This window comes from Sander lucioperca, chromosome 9 (assembly GCF_008315115.2).
Source record: "Sander lucioperca isolate FBNREF2018 chromosome 9, SLUC_FBN_1.2, whole genome shotgun sequence".
NCBI classification, from domain to species: Eukaryota; Metazoa; Chordata; class Actinopteri; order Perciformes; family Percidae; genus Sander; species Sander lucioperca.
This window is the reverse complement of record NC_050181.1, coordinates 33,732,904-33,754,917: the sequence shown is the minus strand read 5'-3', so window position 1 is coordinate 33,754,917 and position 22,014 is coordinate 33,732,904. Positions and strand designations below refer to the sequence as shown.

At 38.4% G+C, this 22,014-nt stretch overlaps 2 protein-coding genes across 6 annotated transcripts in view; one reads left to right on the top strand and one right to left on the bottom strand.

Moving 5' to 3' along the window:
- Positions 1–22,014, top strand: part of LOC116048863 — a 110,487-nt gene that overhangs the window by 15,490 nt on the left and 72,983 nt on the right. The window contains exons 3-7 of the mRNA XM_031298145.2: positions 1,617–1,922; positions 2,007–2,297; positions 3,168–3,296; positions 4,022–4,065; positions 5,207–5,891. Of these exons, the coding sequence (XP_031154005.2) occupies positions 1,617–1,922; positions 2,007–2,297; positions 3,168–3,296; positions 4,022–4,065; positions 5,207–5,389 (953 nt within the window). The 3' untranslated portion in view covers positions 5,390–5,891. Of the gene's footprint in view, positions 1–1,616; positions 1,923–2,006; positions 2,298–3,167; positions 3,297–4,021; positions 4,066–5,206 lie in introns of the transcript that reaches the window.
- On the bottom strand, positions 10,795–18,272 carry LOC118495805. Of its 5 annotated transcripts, none has more exons than XM_036005006.1 (5): positions 18,142–18,272; positions 15,635–15,940; positions 15,260–15,550; positions 13,912–14,058; positions 13,557–13,762 (listed from the first exon to the last, which is right to left on the bottom strand). In XM_036005006.1, the coding sequence occupies exons 1-4, from the start codon at positions 18,197–18,199 to the stop codon at positions 13,928–13,930; spliced, it is 786 nt and encodes a 261-aa protein (XP_035860899.1). In that variant the 5' UTR covers positions 18,200–18,272; the 3' UTR covers positions 13,557–13,762; positions 13,912–13,927. The 5 variants fall into 5 exon arrangements, with proteins under 5 accessions (XP_035860902.1, XP_035860899.1, XP_035860900.1 ...); XM_036005007.1 differs by having other exon boundaries at positions 13,557–13,759; XM_036005008.1 differs by having other exon boundaries at positions 13,557–13,694; positions 13,985–14,058.

Genomic DNA, 22,014 nt, shown 5'->3' with positions numbered 1-22,014 from the left:
TATATTAATAATATTAAGAAATTAATCTGTTGGTATCAAGTGGCTCCCCCTACACTTCCACTTAATGTTAGACCTACCTGTTGCCTTCCCTGATCCACCATCCTCACACCTGAATGAAATGAACTCACTGTTAAATATAGCAGCCTAAATTCAATTCTTAAATCAGCCTAGTGATGGCATCAGATAAGACAACTATTATGCAGTAAGGTTGTGCTGCTGTTGAAATTACATTCACATTTTCTTTTTTTTTCACATTTATTTATTTTTCTTCTTGTCATTTATTGTGCATGCTACCTTATATTTACCAGTTGTTATTTTACCTTAATAAAATTGAGATATGTCATGCATGGGATTGGTACCATAGGGTTTAACCAAAATCTAAATGTAGCTATCAACAACATTGGTTTGCATTAAGTTAGCAAACACTAGCCAGTCTGTTAACATGGATATTTGCAAGCCTCCATGTTTGGTAGCAAATCTATGCATGATTCCATGGTAAACCAGAGTTATAGCATTAGTTATGTTTTCCAGATTCTTGTCATTTATTGTACATGCTACCTTATATTTATCAGTTTTCAGCTCAGCAACCTTGGTTTTGCATATTCTAAGCTAGCCGCAAACCCCCATTTGGCTGCTACATTCCCAGTGTTAGCAAACGCTAGCTAGTCTGTTAACATGAATATTTGCAAGCCTCCAAGCACAGACGTCACACTTTAAATCCTACCTCTCACCATCCACTTATTTAACTGCTGTCGCATCTCTTGATGTGTCATCTCATTTTCCCTCTTTCTTTTTCTATTTTTAGCCCCAACAGCTGTTTTGCTTTGAACTTTTTCCATAGACAGGAAACTTACTACTCGTACGTTGCTCACTCAGCGCTCACGGCGCCCACCCTGATGTAGATGTGGCTCCAGACACAGATTTAGATATACTGTAAACACTTTGTGTTATTTAAGAAACACATAGGATTGTGTGTCTTTGGTGGAGTTACCTGCTCTTTAAGTCTGTTCTAGTTCTTTTTTTTTAATTTCTGCTTTACATTTTAATACATATTCAAATTTACAGTAGATAACATCAGTGGAACTTTCAAAAACAAATCTCTGGAGGTGGTTTGAGATGCATTACCAAACGTTGAAAACATGTCCGTCTTTTCAAAATGCCTGTGCAAACTTTACTCCTACCATAGTGTAACAACCTCAGTCTGTGGAAATAGCCACTGACTGTCTAATAGTCTGTCTGTCTCCTCTGTACAAGCTGGGGAACAATAATGTGGGTAAGAGGGGAGAGAAAAAGAGGACAAGGTGAAAAAAAGTTCCCTAATTTTCAGAAGAGGCAGAAAGGAAAGACTTTTTCATGTAAAAAATAAAAATCAAGACTTTGAATAACATCTTACTCTCAGTGGGCTTAGTTTAGCCAAGTCTTCTATGCTGAGGCAAGCTGAGTCAAGAGACATACCTGATACAAGGCATTTTTAGAGACATTTGCTGACGCTGAAGTTAATTCATAATTTTGAACTAATGATCCAATATGTAAGAAATATAGTAGTAACCCAGTAACATTTAGTATCGACCAAAGAACAATATACTGTGTGTGACTGTGTGTCTACTGTTTTACAGAGTCCAGTGCTGTGACTCCTGTGTTTGTGCAGAAAGGAGAGGATGTCCTTCTGAATGTCACAATAGCTGATGTTCGTGAAGAAGATACTGTTACCTGGAGATTCAATAAAACAGTTAATTTAGTACGATTTTTACCTGGGAACCTCGGAACAAAAGTCTCTGATGATTACTCTGGAAGGATTGAGTTTCTTGTGAAATACTCTGTGAAATTGAAGAATCTACAAGAGGCAGACAGTGGAGTTTATACTGCAGTAGTGTCTGGGGATAAAGAAAAACAAATAACTGAATACAAGATCACAGTTCAAGGTGAGTTTATTAACAATCAGACACTGATGGAGAGTTTCTGCTGCCATGTTTCTAAAACCTCTCCACCTGCCTCTCCCCCCTCAGATCCAGTGTCTCCAGTTAAACTGTCAGTGGACTCTGTGTCTAACAGCTCAGACTGGTGTAACCTGACAGTGAGCTGCAGAGCACAGGACTCTCACATTAACAGCACCTTTAGATGTGACACCCACACCCACACCTGCAGTCAGGAGGGAGGAGAGAGATCACAGGTCACACCCTCTGCTGCTGATCTCCATGTCTACCTGTCCAATGGCTACATCATCTGTAACCATAGCAACCAGGTCAGCTGCACCAAGGACATCAAAATAATTGAAAATGTCTGCCCCCGACATGCTGGTAAGACTGAAAGACTAAACCACAAACAGCTGATAATAATGCATAGTTTGGTTAGACTTATTTAAGCTTTTAAAGTAAGTATCATTTTATATGTCCAAGTTAATAAGTTTTGATTTCTACCATGGTACGATACATAAATTAGGTTTGCTAGCTTTAACCCATGTATTTTTCAAGGGGTGTGTAGGCTGTAGGATTTTAGCTTTTCCCAAGGAAGAGATGTTCTGGTGGCAGAAATTAATCATCAATTGAGTTAAACTATATTTTAAAAGCACCATTTGCAATGCAAAACCTGTTAACGATATTTTGTCCTCATCTCTTTTACTGTAAGATGCTGTGAACAGCGTTTTCTTGGACATGGAACACATAAACTTGTGTCTGTGGGGGAGAGGGATATAAAATGTAGTTTTTACATATTTTTTTTTTAAAATTAACACATTTCAGTGAAACCTAGCAAAAAAAAAAAAAATCATAAGCTTTATCTATCAGGTAGCATCAAGTGTTAGTATAAAGTAGGTGATAAAGAAATAGGTCAGTGAAATTTAAACATTTTGACTGCCAGAACTAGCTATCAGTATGAACCTCTACCAGGTTGGTGTTATAAAACTAAGAGGCAGGTGGTGTTTAAATGAGATCATTCAGTGACCTTTGGAAGGTTGGTAGTTTTAAAGTGAAATTGTGACAGTTTAGTTCCACCCATTAGGGTTTAATGAAACAAACTAAGTTATTTCTTACAGTTGAGATCTATTACCAATGAATTTGTTTAATTCAAACTGCAGTCCGTCAAAAGCAACAGTGACACACTCTCAATTACGCTGCATAGCTTAAACCAGGCCTACGTCTCTTAACTGGCTTCTTTTTTCTTTTTTACAGTTCATGAACCTTCCACCAATGCCATCTCTGTGGGTGCTGGTATTGGCATAGGTATCTCTCTCTTCCTCCTATGTGTTGCAGCAGCAGCAGCAGCAGCAGCAGCATTTCGTTATCAAAACACAGGACAATGTAAGTCCAAGTGTGCATTTTAATTAACAAAGATATATATGTTACCTGTACATGGGATTTCAGTGTTGTAGCAAAGTTCATCATCACTGTAAACCCACTTGTGTTATTAGGTAACCTTTCATACAGTATACAGTGTAGATGGGAATCCACAAATGTTTATCATAGCCAAGGTTGTGCCAAAGCTCTATGCAACATCAAGTCCCTATATGTAGATTTATATGTGATTATTGCATCTTTCAGATCATTCTATTACCAGCGTTTACTGTAGACAAAAGAGAAGATCTCATCATTGTTCTTCATGCTTTAGTCCATTCATTCTTAGCATCCCCTGGTCAGATCCCAGCAAGCATTGTTGTTTGCCAAAGCACATTTTACTCTATAACACAACCTCTAGGAGTTCACCAACATCACAACATACCAAATCCTACACATAGAGGCTTTAAAGTGGGCTGCTGTGTGAAGATGGAGAACTTTAGACACAAAATCTGGACTCAATGAGCAAATGAGGGACAGGTGATACAGCAGGTGAAACAGATCAGGGAGGGGCAGGACAATCAGACAAGGCGAGAAAACACAGGAAGCCAAACTAGACAAGACAGAAAACAGACTATCAAAATAAAATAGGAAACGGGGCAAAATACAAAACAGAAACAGACCAAAATAAGATAAAACACCAAAACCATAACATATAGCAAATCAACATGTTTTTTTATGACTGCCTGCAGATGAAAGAAAGCACATGGAGAATACAGTATATGAAGTTCCTCAGGTAAGCGTCAAGTTTTTTTTTGCCTGACACACTGAGGAACACAATTTCAATAATTGAGACTAGTTTGAGGATAATGGCAAAGTTAAGAAACGTTTTTTAAATCAAAAACTGGAGCCTCTCATGATTACAATTATTATCCTATGCACACAAATTACTATACATTTCCCTGAAATGGTGATCTATTTACTGTATATAACCTGTCACTCCTTGCTACACTAACTTCTGCATCATCAGCTGTTCCAGCTCCTGCTGCTTGCTCCTACCTGCCTCATGCATACACCACTGGTTGTGCTGCTTGTTGTGCTTCTGCTTAACTATAATGCTTTGGACCTGGTAAACTTCCAGATGCACTACAATCTATCTGTGCAAACCTGCTGCTGCAAAGGTCTGGCAAGTAGTCTACTTAAACTGCACTGTGTTCCTTTATGCTGCGTACATGTTGTTTGCTTGTGTTTTATTATAGTTTTTTGCATCCTTTTGAAACAAAAGTTAATTTTTTGAAGAAAGGGGACAAAAAGACCAAACTGTTCTACTTTGCAAAACAGCGAATCCATGTTCCAAAATGTGTTCATACTAATATCAGATCTCATACTAGTGCCTGAAAAGACAATACAGCAACAATATAATTTACATTAGGCTAAAGGGTTTTATGCACATCACATCAACTACATGATCACAGCAGAATTTTTTTTCTCTCTTTGCTTCCGTTTTTTAGCACACACCAGTTAACCGAAGCTACGTGACTTCCTACTGAACCAAACTGTTTTAACTTCTGCATTCTCTTACACAATAAATATTGTGAGCAAAATACTCTCAGGTGAAATCTGCACTCAGTGTCAACGCTTTTGCAAACCATATTTTTAGTCCTAGAACAAATCAAGTAAAGTAGAAAAACTGTAATTTGCAGTTATTTAAAAAAATGCAACATACTGTATGTGCTGTCACAGTGATGTAGATGCTTTCTTTTTGTGCTTGTGTTTAAGCTGCAGTGTGTTGTGTTCTCACGGCCAAGAGAGTTTGATGAACTGAACTTGTTTTGTTGTCAACCTGTTGTTGATGTTTTAGATGTGAAGAAGTAGAGTTAAAGTAAAATTGGAAAACAAAAACATAGCTAAAAGTTGTATCTGATTTTATTTTCCAGGTCGGACCTACAACCTTACCTCAGAGTCCAACAGTTGAAGTTATAGGTCTTTCTCCGACCTCCACCTACTGCTTGGTAGGGCCTCACACTGGATCTGTGGATTCCAGTACGACAAGAGGAACGACTCTGCCAGAGAGTCTTTATGCTCAGGTGGATAAACCTGCCAGGTCCTTAAACAAGTAATCAGTATGGTATTACACATATACTGCCTGGCTACAAATTACAGTTTAGCTGTTGATGTCCCATACAGAAACATTTCTATGGAAACAGCTGTAATATAATGTAATATGATTAGTATTTTGTGTGTGTGTGTGTGTGTGTGTGTGTGTGTGTGTGTCCCTGGATATCTATATACCTGGGGTCAAGCCATTATACTGTTACTTGAAGTTTTTTTCAGCAGATATCTCAGTTATAACACGATAGAGCTAGAAAGCTGTTTAGTGTAGTGCTATTTATTAAGTTTTGGAAATCCCACAATCTCTATAAAGCTAATGTTAGCTTAACTTGGCTGGCAGACTAAACAGGGAGGGACTACAAATCCTCTCTGTATTTCTCAGTATGGTTATGTTTACAAAATGTTGTAGTCTGTCAACTTTCACAAGCAGAAGCTCGAGTGAAGATAATTACCTCTTCTGAAGAGTCCATGTTTTTTTCTTGGCTACAAGCAACTGCGTGGAGGAGGGGTGGGGTTTGCGTGATCACGGAAGGCTTTTCAATTTCATTCATTCATTTCATAAAGTTTTTTTCATGTGTCATTAAAAATTATATTTTGTTTTACATTGTGTGTCGTGTTTCCTATAAAAATACAGTAGTGAGATGGATTCCTTGCAGAAAAATTCACAATGTACCAGAGGGGAAAATCAGTGACACATGATCTTTTCATTAATTTACAAAATCACAAACAAATATTAGATGAGTATAGAGCTTTAATACGTCTCCAATAATGGTGCATGTAGCAGAAACTGCTTCCATCCTAAAATAAACAAAGATAACATACTGTACATACTGTATAAACATACATGTATGTAATCTTTTTTAGAACATTGTGAACAGGACCACATTCAGAGTTCCAACAAGGCTATTTTTGTGTATTGTTGGTCTTGATCGTACAAATATAACAGTTCTTTTTTGTTGTATTAAAATATAACATCTCTGTAGAATCATTTTATTTACAAAGTGAGCACAGTAATTATTGGGTATAATTAATGGATAATCAAGAATCATCCGCATTTGTATAAAGGTGCCCTGTGGCGTTTTCTTGGAAAGAAAAAAACATTTACATGAAGTCAACCTCCATTAAGTATCTTTAAGGCTTTACAAATGTGTTTAATCTATTTTTTTCCCAGATTTTGTGCAAATATTTCAAATCTTACATTTATGTTTTCTAGCCTACTTGCATTTGTGGGTAAATGTATTGGTGTGTTACTGTCACCTACTGTCAATCAGTGGAACAGCATGACATCAGTGGCAGGAAAGTACCATGACTCTCTGAGGGCTCCTGCATGCACAGTGCTTCATTGTGTTGTTAGTGGTCCAAAACTCCACATTGTACCTTTCACTATACGTTTTTATTAGGGCTGTCAAAATAACGCGTTAATTTCGATTAGTTAATCTGAGAAAAAATAACGCGTTAAAAAAAATAACGCAGATTAATCCATTCCATATTGACGTTTGACCCGGAGCCGTTCTAGCCACCATTCGACTGTAAAATGAAGGAGGGAGACGAGAATGTGCTGCCTGGATCATTAACTGGAACATTTACTTATAAAAATCTTCTTCCTGCCAACCCTGGCTACCGAAATCTGGTGCCACTGATATGTCTGCACTTCTCTCTGAAGATGATACAGGCAACACAAACACCGCTGCAGTTGACGCTAGTTAACACTATACTCGACAGCAGCTAACGTTAGCCTACCGCTAGCTAGTTAACACTATACTCGACAGCAGCTAACGTTAGCCTACCGCTAGCTAGTAGCTGGATTAAACACGGTTACAATGCTGACAGCTAACGCTGAACGGTGTAAAGTTTGACTGTGTTTTACTGTAGAGGACTGTGACTCAACAGCGGGATGTAACAATCTACAGCTGCCGAAAAACAACACAGACGATGCGTTCAATGAAACTGGTAAACTACAGCTTCGTGGTGCATTTGAAGTTATTGTAAATGTCCTTGGTGGTTGTTTTTGTCATTCAACAGCAATTTACTAGTGAAATAAGTTATTGTTATTGTTATACATTATTATTAAATCATTTAATTTTGACCATATGGCCTTAGCAATAAACAAGCCGTTCTTTAATGTAACCAACTGTTGTTTAGTACCCTTTGTTTTCTTTTCTTTTTTTACTTTCTTAAAAAGTATCGGTTCAGGCACCGTTAATTATGTATGCAATTAATTTCAACAAGAATGGATTTTAGCGCCAAAAAATGTTTGGTTTTTAAGCTCATTGTTTTCTGGTTTTGCTATGGTACGTGTTGCTTCCTGCAAGATTTTCAGTATTAAAATAAAATGTGACTATAATTTACAAAATTAACATCATGCTGTATTGAAGAAGACTTGAAACAATTGAGCAGTAGGGTCATTTCCCCGTAGACTCCTATGGAAATGGACTTTTTTTTACACCTGGGTTTAGACGCCACCCTGGTGTGAATGCAGGTTTAAGGCACTTCTCAGGCTCGGAGGGTTGTCCATTATCTTTAAAGTCCATGGCCACACCATACAGTACATGCTATACCATGCTCTGGTTTCATTTGTGTTGCTCAAATAAATTAGAAATGAATTACATTTTGTAGAAACAGTTCCAGTAAACTCTTCACAGAGAGACATGTCTGAGAAGATTCATGCTGCGCTCAGTTCATAAATAGCCTTACCACTTCCTCATATGGCACGTTTTGCAAAATGGAGCTTGTCGTACTTCTCTTTGCCGTTTCTCTGCTGCATTCATGTGAAGCACAAGGTAAGAACTTTATTTCATTCATATTCCCTGTTGTTGATTGACTTTGTCTGTTTTCAAAGTCAAAGTTTTTTAACTGTAGCACTTTTTCAGCAATAGAACTTGGAGGTCATTTTTGAATTATATAACATTGAGAAATGTATACAGCAATTTAGAAGTTAGATGAGAAACTGAGTTTCATTGTAACTCTGAGAAATACAGTATCTCACAAAAGTGAGATACTTTTAGTAAATATTTCATTATATCTTTTAATAGGACAACACTGAAGAAAGTACACTTTGCTACAATGTAAAGTATTAAGTGTACAGCTTGTATAACAGTGTAAATGTGCTGTCCCCTCAAAATAACTCAACACACAGCCATTAATGTCTAAACCGCTGGCAACAAAAGTGAGTACACCCCTATGTTAAATTCCCATAGAGGCAGGCAGATTTTTATTTTTAAAGGCCAGTTATTTCATGGATCCAGGATACTATACATCCTGATAAAGTTCCCTTGGCCTTTGGAATTAAAATAGCCCCACATCATCACATACCCTTCACCATACCTAGAGATTGGCATGGTTTTATGTCGGTTAGCCTAATAGCTGGTTTGATTTGCATTGAGAGATGATTTTATGGAAAGTACCCTAACCCTAACCCTAACCCAGAGCAACGGTGCCTCTGCAAAATAGCCTCGGGAAGGAACTTGTTTTGGTGGAACATGTGTACGTTCAAAGGTTGTTTTAGTCGTGCAACAGAAAACTCAGATTGGACAGATAGTCTAGCTAGCTGTCTGGATTTACCCTGCAGAGACCTGAGGAGCAGTTAACCATAGTCCTCATAAATCCACTGGAGTTTAAAATTCCAACAAAAAAGAAAGCGGAAGGTGACGGAAATCAGTGAAAATACATGCATCCAGCGGATTTCTTGCAGCAACGGAGCAATCAAGGAAGTGGAACGTCGAGGATATAGACTACGCGACACTTAGCTGGCCTTCTCCGGCCTTCTATGATTGGTTATCTGCTCCAGGTAGGCAGGACTGGAATGTTTTTTTTTGTCCTACAGTAATCAGCATGGTATTCTACATACTACTACACCGGCATAAATTTACAGTTTTTTAAGTGTTGCTCAAGCTGTCGATGTTTAAGTTTATGCAACCTGCTATGGTATGGAAAGACTTCTCCCATACACAAACATTTCAATGAAAACAGCTGTAATATAGTGTAATATTATTAGTATTTTTTATAGTGTTATGTTAATATTTACTAGTACAGTGCGTGTTCAAAATATGCCTGTTTAGAACGGGCCGATTGCTTGACCTGTGGTTTTGCTGCTTGAAGCTTTCTCCAGAACTATTGTACCTACCTCAAAATACTTACAGAAGGACCCCAAAGCACTTAGCAACCACACTGTATCACACACACCGGAGAATGGACCCACAAATGCATGACTCAGGTGAGTAAGATACAATGATTTTATTAGCAAGCTAATACAAACTCACAAGCAACAGTGTCTAGTAAACGACAGGCAAAGGGAAATCCGAAAAAACAGGCAATGGTCAAAATCCAAGAGAAAACAGGAACTCAGAAATACAGGACACAGAGAAAAACGCTCGAAGGCCGAACACATGGAAACAGATAATCTTGCACAGGAGTAAAGAAAAGACTGAACTTAAATACACAAGACAGGGGAGACAATGAATGAGACACAGCAGGTGCAACACATAGGGGCGGGGACAGGTAATCACACAGGCGGGAAAGTAGAATAGAATAAAGTAGGCTAAAACAAGACAACACATGGAAGAACAGAGAGACTACAAAATAAAACAGGAAATGGAAAACTAACAGAAAACCCCAAATCATGACTGAGTCCCTCTGTAGGCCGAGCAGGCGAAGGGGCAGCTGGGCTGGAGCCAGGCGATGGGTCCGCTAGGGTGGAGCCAGACGAAGGGTCAGCTGGGCTGGGGACAGCTAGGCCGGAGACGGGCGACGGGTCAGCTGGAACAGGGTCCGGCAACAAGGCAACTGGCACATGAGTCGGCCGGGCCGCCGACAGAACACTGGAGGCAGGAGTCGGCCGGGCCGCCGAGAGAACACTGGAGGCAATTGAAAATGAACTTTTTTTCTATGCTTTTGTTACTTTTTAAAACGTTTTTGTCACTTTTTTAATTAAAAAAGTAGAAATTATGAATTATTTTGACTAGGCTAGTAGTTCAGATCAGAGGATGCTGAGTGGATCACAGTCTGGTTTATGTCAAAGTTTAGTCAGGATACTGTTTTGAAACCATTTCAAATTTCTTTTTTAAATGCTATGAATTAAATAAAACACCCAAAAGCCAATGAAAGTAATCATTAATTTTACCTGCAAAGAACTTTCTATGGGTTCCATACAAAGTACACCCATACATCCATGTTATTTTTAGACATTTTGGTTCAAAGAAACCCATATTTCTCATATAAAAAACTTTGAAAACAGGTCAAATTTGATCCGAGGACAACACAAGGGTTACATAACATTTCTGTACATTAGTTGCGTTTGTATTTCACCATGCAAGGTGGTTTAGTCATGTTCAGAACTTATATACCATATACGTTTTTGTTAAAAAAACATGTGTTTGTATGTTTTTATGCTCTAAATCTAATTTCAAATTGTTCATTAGGCTATTATCATTTTAGTTTAGTCTTTCAGTCTTACCAGCATGTCGGCAGACATTTTTTATTGTTTTCATGTCCTTGGTCCAGCTGACCTGGTTGCTATGGTTACAGATGATGGAGCCATTGGACAGGTAGACATGGAGAGCAGCAGCAGAGGGTGTGACCTGTGGTCTCTCTCCTCCCTCCTGACTGCAGGTGTGGGTGTCACATCTAAAGGTGCTGTTAATGTGAGAGTCCTGTGCTCTGCAGCTCACTGTCAGGTTACACCAGTCTGAGCTGTTAGACACAGAGTCCACTGACAGATTAACTGGAGACACTGGATCTGAGGGGGGAGAGGCAGGTGGAGAGGTTTTAGAAACATGGCAGTAGAAACTCTCCATCAGTGTCTGAAATGTTTACAAACTAACCTTGGACTGTGATCTTGAGTATTTCTCAAGCAACTCAATCCTTCCAGAGTAATCATCAGTGACTTTTGGTCCGATACCAAGTAAAAATCGTACTAAATCAACTATTTTATTGAATCTACAGAAAACAACATCTTCTTCAGGAACATCAGCTATTGTGACATTCAGAAGGACATCCTCTATCTTCTGCACAAACACAGGAGTCACAGCACTGGGCTCTGTAAAACAGTAGACACACCATACGATCAAAATACCACATATTATAAAGTCATTCAGTGAGTACTGACTGTTACTCCATTTATGTACTTCATGTATGACATACTGTATCAGATCATCATTATCATCAAAAATACATTTTGTGAACATATGTGTAATAAAACAAATGCTTTACCATTCTATTCCAAATGACTACAATACGACCACTAATAATATTAACTTTTGAAACAGCTGGCCCAGGATAGAGGCGAAACTAAACCCAATACCTAACCTTTAAATGTTTTAAGTCTTAAACTTGTAACTGATTTTTTTTTTTATCTACACAAAGAATCAGGAAATATTTATTGGAATGAAATCACTTTACTCACTTTACATAAATTCTTAGAAATCAGTTCTCTACTTAGATATGTGACCATTTAGTTAATTTGTTCGCGTGGTTATACAAACACAGGAAAGTGTGTATGTCGTGTGTATCGGTAATCATAAGATGAAATCTGAAGCAACGTAGTGGTGCTCATTTCATAAAGAAGCCTGACGTATCATTGCTGTATCTGTTAATCAGATGTTATTAGACAGTGTTCTGATCCTACCTTGTGCCTCTATGCAGACCAGCAGTCCCAGTATCACAAAGATAGACATCACAGAGTCTCTGTCCAGTTATCCTGCCTGACTGCACGATGTAATGGTGTGGGTGTTGTGTTTTGCTCTAACAGACACACCACAGGGTTAAACCTTTGTCACAGTCTTCCTGTCATAACCACAAACACTTTCAGAATGTTACCATGTTCATGAACTTCCCTATTGGACGTTCCTCTCTAAGCTCTGCTATAAGGCTCGAGATCTGTTGAGAAAGACTGGAGGGATTAAATTCATCAGATCATCATGCTTCCTTGATGATGATCAAGGAAGCAGATTTTAACATTGAAGTCATTGAAAATATGCTAAACAAGAGTAATGCAGTCTCCTTTAGGTAGTTTAAATAAATTGTAGCACTATATTTAATATTTTATATTTTATATTTTTTTTAATCAACTTAGGAGGAAATAGTTTTGCAAGTTTCCCCTGGAGTTAGCTTCATGATAATTTTTCTCCGATAATTTTCCATGTTATTTGAAAGGGCAAAAAGATGAGGAACAAAATAAGTAAAACACATCAAAATTGAGTACACTGCATAAAAACTACATAATACTGTAGTTTATACTGTGTGTCTTCTTGGTGGCTCACTGCACTGCAACAATAACCACTTCCTCTCTCATAGCTCAATGTTTAACACCTCTTGCATTCTCAGATGAGTCAGTGTGGAAAACTAAAGAGACCTGTGGTAAACTGGTAAACTACTTGTATGTTCCCACTGAATACAGACTTTGTTTGCTGAAGAAAGGGGAACCTGCACAGGCCAGTGGCCGGGATCTTTCCATGAATTCACAAAATCACCACAAAATATGAGTATAGCTTTAATGAATCTCAAATAATGGTGCATGTAGCAGAAACTGCAGTCACCCAAAGATGAACAAATATAATAACATACTGTACATATAAACATACACATATATATTGTTAGAACATTGTTGATAACATTCAGGGTTACATCAAGGCTATTTTTTGTATCTTTGCTCTTAATGATAAGAATATAACTGTTATTTTTTGTTAAGGAGATAACATGCTCTTAAAGGGGAACTATGCAGTTTTTTTGTAGCTTAATTTACCTTAACTGAACAGCTTCGGAGTCACTGGAATGGTTATATGACTTTTTTCGAGTTGAATGGTGGTCGTCTCGCTCCCCCCTAGCGCCTGTGAGCGGAAAAACCACCCTTGCAAACTTTCGGCCGGCAAGCCGCTGGCCTCAGCGTCAGGAAGACGGCAGACTGACTGAGCGAGGAGTCAGACACAAGTAAACACAGGAGCTGCCAAATATCTATTCTGAAGCTGTAGGGGGAGCTCTATAGAGAAACCTGCGAGCAAAAAGCGAGAAAACAGCGAAGAAATGGCCAAAACTGCATAGCGCCTCTTTAAAGTATTTTGGAAGATCTCTGTACAATCATTTTATTTACAAAGTGAGCACAGTGATTATTGGGTATAATCAATGGATAATCTAGAATCATCAGCATTTGCGTAAAAGGTGCCCTTGGGAGTTTTGTTTTTGAAAGAAACAATATTTACATGAATTATACTTGCAAAATTGCATTTAAAGTATCATTTAACCTTTACAAATGAGTTGAAATTCATTTTTCCCAGATTTTGAACACATACTTTTTAAATCTTACATTGTTTGCATCCATGTTTTCTGGATTGCAGCCTTCTACCTCCTCTCCTTTGTTGGTGCATTTCCTGGTGTGTTACTGCCACCTACTGTCAATCAGTGGAACAGCATGACATCAGTGGCAGGAATGTACCATGTCTCTCTGAGGGCTCGTGCATGCACAATACAAACAAAACAGGGTCTCACTCATAACAACTGTTTCACGGTGCTATTAGTGGTGAAAAGCTGCACAGTGTACCTTTAACTTTAAGTTTTTATTTGTGCTTCTTGAGCTTCTCCATGAGGTGAACAGTGATGACAGCAGCCACCATGATGATCAGACCGACGGACAACACGGCTGTCTTCAGCAGGCACACAGAGAGACCAGCAGAGACACTCTCTGGACCTGGAACACAACATTACAAAACTCACACAACAGATCCACACTGTGACTCTGCAGGGGAACAGGACTGGACGCAACATATCAGTTAAGATATCTTTGTGTACTTTGTAGTTTGATTCCTACAATTTAAAATACATGCACAGTAAAGTGCAGTGAAGTTCTACAGACTGTTAAATAGCAGTTTAACAGGTATATAGTTGTGCTAATTCAAACACTCACAATCAAGGGCTGTCCCATATGTTCTGTGCTTAATAATACACTTATAGAGGCAGATGGCCCATTCTATGCCAAACACACGTGATTATTTTTTAAATTATTATTATTTTTTTTTATATATATATTATCGTCATTTAATGTTCCTTCAACCCTTGTGTTGTCTTCCCGTCGGCCATGAACCTGTTGTCGTTCCGGGTCAAATTGAAAATGAACTTTTTTTGTTGCTTTTTCCTTTTGTCTATGCTTTTGTCACTTTTTTAAATGTTTTTGTCACTTTTTTCATTAAAAAAGCAGAAATTATGAATTATTTTGACTAATAGTTGAGATCAGAGGATGCTGATTGGATCACAGTCTGCTTTATGTCAAAGTTTAGTCAGGATACTGTTTTGAAACCATTTAAAAAGACTCTGTTAGACACAGAGTCCACTGACAGATTAACTGGAGACACTGGATCTGAGGGGGGAGAGGCAGGTGGTACTTTATACTAACACTTGATGCTACCTGATAGATAAAGCTTATGATTTTTTTTTTTTTTGCTAGGTTTCACTGAAATGTGTTAATTTTAAAAAAAAAAATATGTAAAAACTACATTTTATATCCCTCTCCCCCACAGACACAAGTTTATGTGTTCCATGTCCAAGAAAACGCTGTTCACAGCATCTTACAGTAAAAGAGATGAGGACAAAATATCGTTAACAGGTTTTGCATTGCAAATGGTGCTTTTAAAATATAGTTTAACTCAATTGATGATTCATTTCTGCCACCAGAACATCTCTTCCTTGGGAAAAGCTAAAATCCTACAGCCTACACACCCCTTGAAAAATACATGGGTTAAAGCTAGCAAACCTAATTTATGTATCATACCATGATAGAAATCAAAACTTATTAACTTGGACATATAAAATGATACTTACTTTAAAAGCTTAAATAAGTCTAACCAAACTATGCATTATTATCAGCTGTTTGTGGTTTAGTCTTTCAGTCTTACCAGCATGTCGGGGGCAGACATTTTCAATTATTTTGATGTCCTTGGTGCAGCTGACCTGGTTGCTATGGTTACAGATGATGTAGCCATTGGACAGGTAGACATGGAGATCAGCAGCAGAGGGTGTGACCTGTGGTCTCTCTCCTCCCTCCTGACTGCAGGTGTGGGTGTGGGTGTCACATCTAAAGGTGCTGTTAATGTGAGAGTCCTGTGCTCTGCAGCTCACTGTCAGGTTACACCAGTCTGAGCTGTTAGACACAGAGTCCACTGACAGTTTAACTGGAGACACTGGATCTGAGGGGGGAGAGGCAGGTGGAGAGGTTTTAGAAACATGGCAGCAGAAACTCTCCATCAGTGTCTGATTGTTAATAAACTCACCTTGAACTGTGATCTTGTATTCAGTTATTTGTTTTTCTTTATCCCCAGACACTACTGCAGTATAAACTCCACTGTCTGCCTCTTGTAGATTCTTCAATTTCACAGAGTATTTCTCAAGAAACTCAATCCTTCCAGAGTAATCATCAGAGACTTTTGTTCCGAGGTTCCCAGGTAAAAATCGTACTAAATTAACTGTTTTATTGAATCTCCAGGTAACAGTATCTTCTTCAGGATCATCAGCTATTGTGACATTCAGAAGGACATCCTCTCTCTTCTGCACAAACACAGGAGTCACAGCACTGGACTCTGTAAAACAGTAGACACACCATACAATCAAAATCACACAATATATGGTTATTTGGTCATTGTATGACTTGTATTTAATTCTACCCCTTTCCTACTTTATTTCTAACACATGGAGGATCAAGTAAGAGCTTTAATGGTTTGTCAACTAATGTAATATTGTCAGGGGTTGGATGGGGATGTCTTTTAAAATGCCTTGTATAGGCTTTGTGTCAAGACACAGCTTTCTTGAGTAGAGAAACTGAAACTAACCTGAGTAAGACATTTCTCAGTCTTTATTTTATTTTCATTTACACCTTTACAACTTTTGGCTATAATTCGTCTCAAACCACCTTTTAAAAGTTCCACAGATTGTAAAGGTTAAAGATGAATTGAAATTCAAAGCAAAACTTAAGACAATTTAAAAAACTAGAACTAGAAAGGACTTAAAGGGTGTACCTCTGCCAAGGACGCACAAATACTTCACACTTGTGACTTAAATAACTCAAAATGGATTTACAATATTTCAAAATCTGTGTCTGGATCCACATCTTCATCAAAATACAGATATTAAAATACAGAAATGGAATTGTTGTCTGGCTGATAATTGAAAATGATCATTCTGTCTCAGCATACAGTATTACTGTAAGGCCTTACAAGAATGAATGACACACATTTTAATTAAATGTAGCTCTGTATTTTACTTTCTAAATAAGAGAGAAACACACAATTATTAGGGCCCGAGCGCCGACATCCACCAGCTGGAGGAGGCCCTCTTGAAACTGAAGGAATTTTATTATTATTATTTTTATTTTTATTTTACTGAATGAATCACATTTTTGAGGGCCTTAACAACTCATTTTGTTTTGTGACCCAAGGTTAAGTGTCATAATATAAAACCAGTGGAGCAGTGTGATTGATGACCTTAGTTTATTTTGTATATAATTTTTATTGATTTATTTTTGCCTTAAAACTCTATCGGTTGCTGTGTTTTTCCTTATTGGTTGCTGTGTTTTTTTTTATATTGTTTGCTGTGGATTTACTTTATTATATTTTGTTGTGGACATTGCATAGTATTGTTTTCCCTCTTTCACGAACTGCAACAACAAACACTAATTGACACACCTGTAGAACCCCATTCACATTAGCGATCTGATTGCCAGCTGATCAGACCACTCCCAATAAAAGGAGGCTAGATCTCTTACTAGAGTAACGCTCTGGACGGATGGACCTACCGGTGTGCTGCAGCGGACTGACTTGCTGAGCTTCTTTCCCCGTGGTGTTGCTGCGGACTGGATCTCCTGTGCCCTGGTGGAGCCGACTCCCAGACTCTGCAGTGTCAACGCTCACAAAACTCCGACTAAAGGGAAGTGGTCCTTTTCTCCCACACTGATGCGGTGTGTTTTGTTTTTTTTAGCATTTTGAGCTAAAGGAGTCGTTTTTAGTTGTGGTTTATTTCTGTGAAGGTGCCAGATCCAGGGGCCGACGACAGAGCAGCAGAAACGGCAGTATTGTTGACGAGCCCACATGAAGTACAGGAAAGGAAAGTCGTCACTCTAGTCATCCGAGACTGTTTTAAAGTTGCCGGGCTAAGAGTAGGCTACCCATTGGTTTTACATTTCTCCACTGACAGAAGCAGAACGGCACCACAGAATTCCTGGTCCCGGATCTCTGGATTGGAATAGGTTATTCGAAGCCCCGCTGAAGCAAGACATTCCGGGCCGGCGACCGGGGAAACACGGAGTTGACTCCAGGCTGGACTGGACTCGGGTATTGTTTTACCCTGGGACAGAACATTGGACGATCCATGGTTTTATGGTCTCCCGGGTTTTTATTTGAGGAGATGCCATTCTAATTGTTTTAAACTTTAACTTTTAACAGAATAAAATACTATTTTTATACGAACCTACAGTGTCCTTCTCGCTGTGTTGGTGTGGCCCGGGAATCTAAATTTAGATTTATTTAAAATTAACAGACTTTCATCCATTGCTCTGTTACAGTAATAACTGACATAACTGTTTAGCTGAATATATCTCAATTAAAGTTTTAGTTTTACATTTTATTAGCACCACTGTTGAAATCTGTTTACATTTCTCAATGTCATATAATTCAAAAATGACCTCCAACTTCTATTGCTGAAAAAGTGCTACAGTTAAAAAACTTTGACTTTGAAAACAGACAAAGTCAATCAACAACAGGGAATATGAATAAAATACATTTCTTACCTCGAGCTTCACATGAATGCAGCAGAGAAACGGCACAGAGAAGTACGACAAGCTCCATTTTGCAAAATGTGCCATATGAGGAAGTGGTAAGGCTATTTATGAACTGAGCTCAGCATGTATCTTCTCAGACATGTCTCAAGACTCAGAGTTTCAACTGGAACTGTTTCTACAAAAGAAAGTCCCATTTCATCAATTTCAACTTATTTGAGCAACACAAATAAAACCAGTGTATATATAGAGCATGGTGTGTACTATACTGTAGGGGGTGGCTTGTGTCATGGCTCCATCAATCTAAGATACACCTACTCTACATCCTCTACCTGCCTGTACAAGATATGAAAACAAATATGGCCTTTAATAACTCATCTTTATTAAACCACATTTTTTGGAAAGAATTGTCTAATTCAATCTCTCCAGCTGCACTTTAAACACTAACATTGCAGAGCTTAATGTTAATTCAGAAAATGTTACAATAACCAGATGAAAAAATTAAATTAAATTTCCAACATATTCGTGTCCATCATTCTCATCCTTGCTTCATCATTGTCACACTTCACCATCACATATAGAATCATTATCAGTGACTTACTACATCACTTTCCCATTCTCAGCACTCACCTCTGGTGGTCCTCCCCATGTTCCTGTTGTCTAGACTGGAAATAAAAGGGGCTTGGACAAAATGTTTGTTAATTCAGTTGTTAATTGAGTTATCTCAAAAAACGAAGGCTCCTACTTTACACAGAAAGGAGAGCTTCTTTGATGTTTACAGTAACATGTGCAACCCACAATAACCTGATGGGCATTTATATGTATGTATGATCAGAAGACATGATCTCATTTGTATCAGTCAGTTTGCTTAAAGCCACGGAGAGAAAGAAACTGCAATTCCTATTAGTTTTGTAGGAAGCAAGCAATGTTTTAAAGTCTATTCTAACTGCTTCAGTTCAAGTTGAATTATATTCATTGTGTAAGTGCTTTTAGTGTTATTAAAATATATCTTCCTAAGCTAATCTTCCTAAGGGACTGTTCGTTATTTAATTAAGGGGCCACAGGAGGAGTTTTGTGACCTCTAACCTAAAAAGACGTGACCCTCCTCTTGTCAGTAATAATTTTCCTATGACCCTCCAAAATGATTTGGAAAAAACAAATGACCTTCCCCTCACATGCAAGTTTACACTTAGCAAAGAAGTAAAGATACCACTTGACTTTTACAACCATAACACACATGACTTAACCTCTGCATTCTCATCTTAGACATCACACTCCTCTGTTATGGTGTGGTGGCCATTTCGGTAGATTTACTCACTAACATTGTTGTGGAAACACAATAAGCACTGGAAACTAAATGCACACTTCATGCATTACTGCATTACTTCAGATACTAAGTTACTCCTCTAGTAAACTAGTATTCATATGAAATAAAACAATAAAACATTGAGACCATTCAGCAAAGGACGCTGGGATATAACCAATTCAACACTGGTTGCTATGGACTTGTCACTAGGCTTCGTCATTGTATATTTTAGCACATAGGTAAAGCTGCCGAAGCTGAACATTATATTCCAAAACACGTGTTTATTTTTAAAGCAGATTTTAAGTTACATTGTAACAATTTAACAATTCGCCCTTATGAAATCCCATCGCGGCACGGCTGTCTTGGAACGCAATAGACAGACGCTTAAATTCAACTAAAATGTAACAGTGAACAATCAGTGTTGGACCTACAGTCTGTTGAGATGCCTCTCCAAACTCACCATAAAACGTTAAGACACGTTGAGAAAAAAGATCCCTATTTTGCCGTAATCCAGTGACACGAAAAAAAAAGTAATCCACAGCGATCAGTAGATCCACAAAAAGGTAAATGACACGGTGTATCCAGCAAGGCGTCACATTCACCAGCCAGCTCCAAACAGGTGAACGAGGCCTCTCCACTTCACCGTTTAAACAAAGTGGAATAAACGTATAAAAGTCCAAATCTACATAAAACCCGCAATCAATTAGTAAGCTGACATCACATGTATATAGATGGCATTTAGGAAACCTTTATTGCAAGGTTGGCACGGCAAGATGTCCAGTCTAGTGCAACAGTAACTTTCGTTTTTTGCGTCCTGCTGCTCCCATCGTCAGCCAGGTAATATTTTTTTACTAAAGCAGTATATGAAATCAGATGTATTACCTATCACCATTTAGTTGTTTTGTGTTATTTAAGATATTTATAAAATATCTGGTCATGCCAGATGTAATTATTCCACTCATTTTTTAAACAATGCAATTACCCGTTTGAGCCACCAGGGGGGCAGTGCTCCTCCTGCCCCCCCCAGCAAACTCCGCGTATGGGGTCAGACCATCTGCTAGGGGGCCGAGACTGAGAGCTATATGGATAAATATGCACCAAACAAGCCACTTTGAAATTTTGCTCTTTTCATGAATAAAAAAGTTGGGTGACCCCCCCACCCAGACTAAAAAATGTTGGATGACCCTCCCCTTAGCATAAAATAAAAAGACATGACCCTCCCCTATTTTCCTCCGGTGGTCCATTCCATAAATACCGAACGGTCCCTAAGGAACAGGAAATGTAAAAATATCAGTATCAGGGTGTTGCAACAGAGTGGTGTAGGAGTTTTGTAAGTCCTAGAAGAACTGAAGAACTGGCATAGCATTACTCATTGGTGTTTGTTTTTTTTATAGTAATAAAAGCAACCCGAGTTAAAACCCAACATCATATGACTTCTAAATGTCTAGAACATACACCTTACGGCCCCCTGTTACACCCTTGAAATTGGAAAACCCCACTTAAATTGACTCCCACATGTTTTTCTCTTTGTGATTCAACATTTAGTAAGTGTGGGAGGACCCAAAATAGTAATGGGCGATAGAAACGATATGCAATATAAACGATACAAAATTGGCCTATGATAGAGATTTTAATTATATTGCACTATCGCGATAATGCATGTTGATGATCTAACTGCGAAATTTAGAGCCAAGAGCAGCAACCGGCTGCAACGTAGGCCTGGCAAACTTGATTTTTTGGTTTTTGTTTTAAGGATTCGGGTTATTCTGAGTCACTCACTGAACTGATCCGGGTTGTGCGAGTCATCTTAGTCACTTGAGTCCCTTGAGTCACTTGAGTCAGTATTGATAGGCGAGCCAAGGCGAGCTTGCAATGTTTCGGACTGTCTGTTCGATCTAATTGCATTTTAACATACTACATTTATACACCAAAACCTACAGTAGGCCTAGCTACGTGCAGAACATTGTATGTTATTTCAGAAGTGAAACAATGGCTTTTGTTGTTGATTTGCTTTACCCTGAACTCATAGCCGGCTGATTTGCGCAATTGACTGACTCATGCGAGAACTCATGAGTCATCGACAACTCATGAGTCATCAACAACTCATGAGCCATCAATAACTCATGAGTTCTCAAGTGAGTCCCATGGTCTGCGAGCTTGCAATGTTTCTGGCTCTGAGTCTGCGGATCGGGAAGTTCCTATAACCAGGGCTGGACTGGGACAAAAAAATTGGCCCTGGCATTTTTGGCCCAGGCGGCCCACACCCACCGTGATTGGTCAGACACATTCCCTGCAGACAGTCCTCTTAAAATATGCATGCATTCTATGATATGAGTTGCCTAGTGTTTTGCGTTCATGTGATAATTTTGGATCCTTCAAGAGGGGTCCCAAGACTTATCTGTTGATCTTACCCTTAAATAATTCATTCATTCTTAGAGTTATGATTTGTATATTTATGGTATTTTTATTATTTTTTATTATTGATATTTGATAGTGTATTGCCATCATTGGTATTATTACTAATTTGCTTAATATTGGCTTAGCAACTTTAAAAACAGTTTACTGTTCATTTTAACTAT

Coding starts and splice junctions, on each gene's coding strand:
- LOC118495805 (XM_036005005.1), bottom strand. CDS start 18,199: ATGGAGCTTGTCGTACTTCTCTGTGCCGTTTCTCTGCTGCATTCATGT. Junction 15,551..15,634: donor ATACAAGATCACAGTTCAAG/GTGAGTTTATTA, acceptor CTCCCCCCTCAG/ATCCAGTGTCTCCAGTTAAA. Junction 14,059..15,259: donor TGTCTGCCCCCGACATGCTG/GTAAGACTGAAA, acceptor GTTGTGTTCCAG/GTCCAGAGAGTGTCTCTGCT.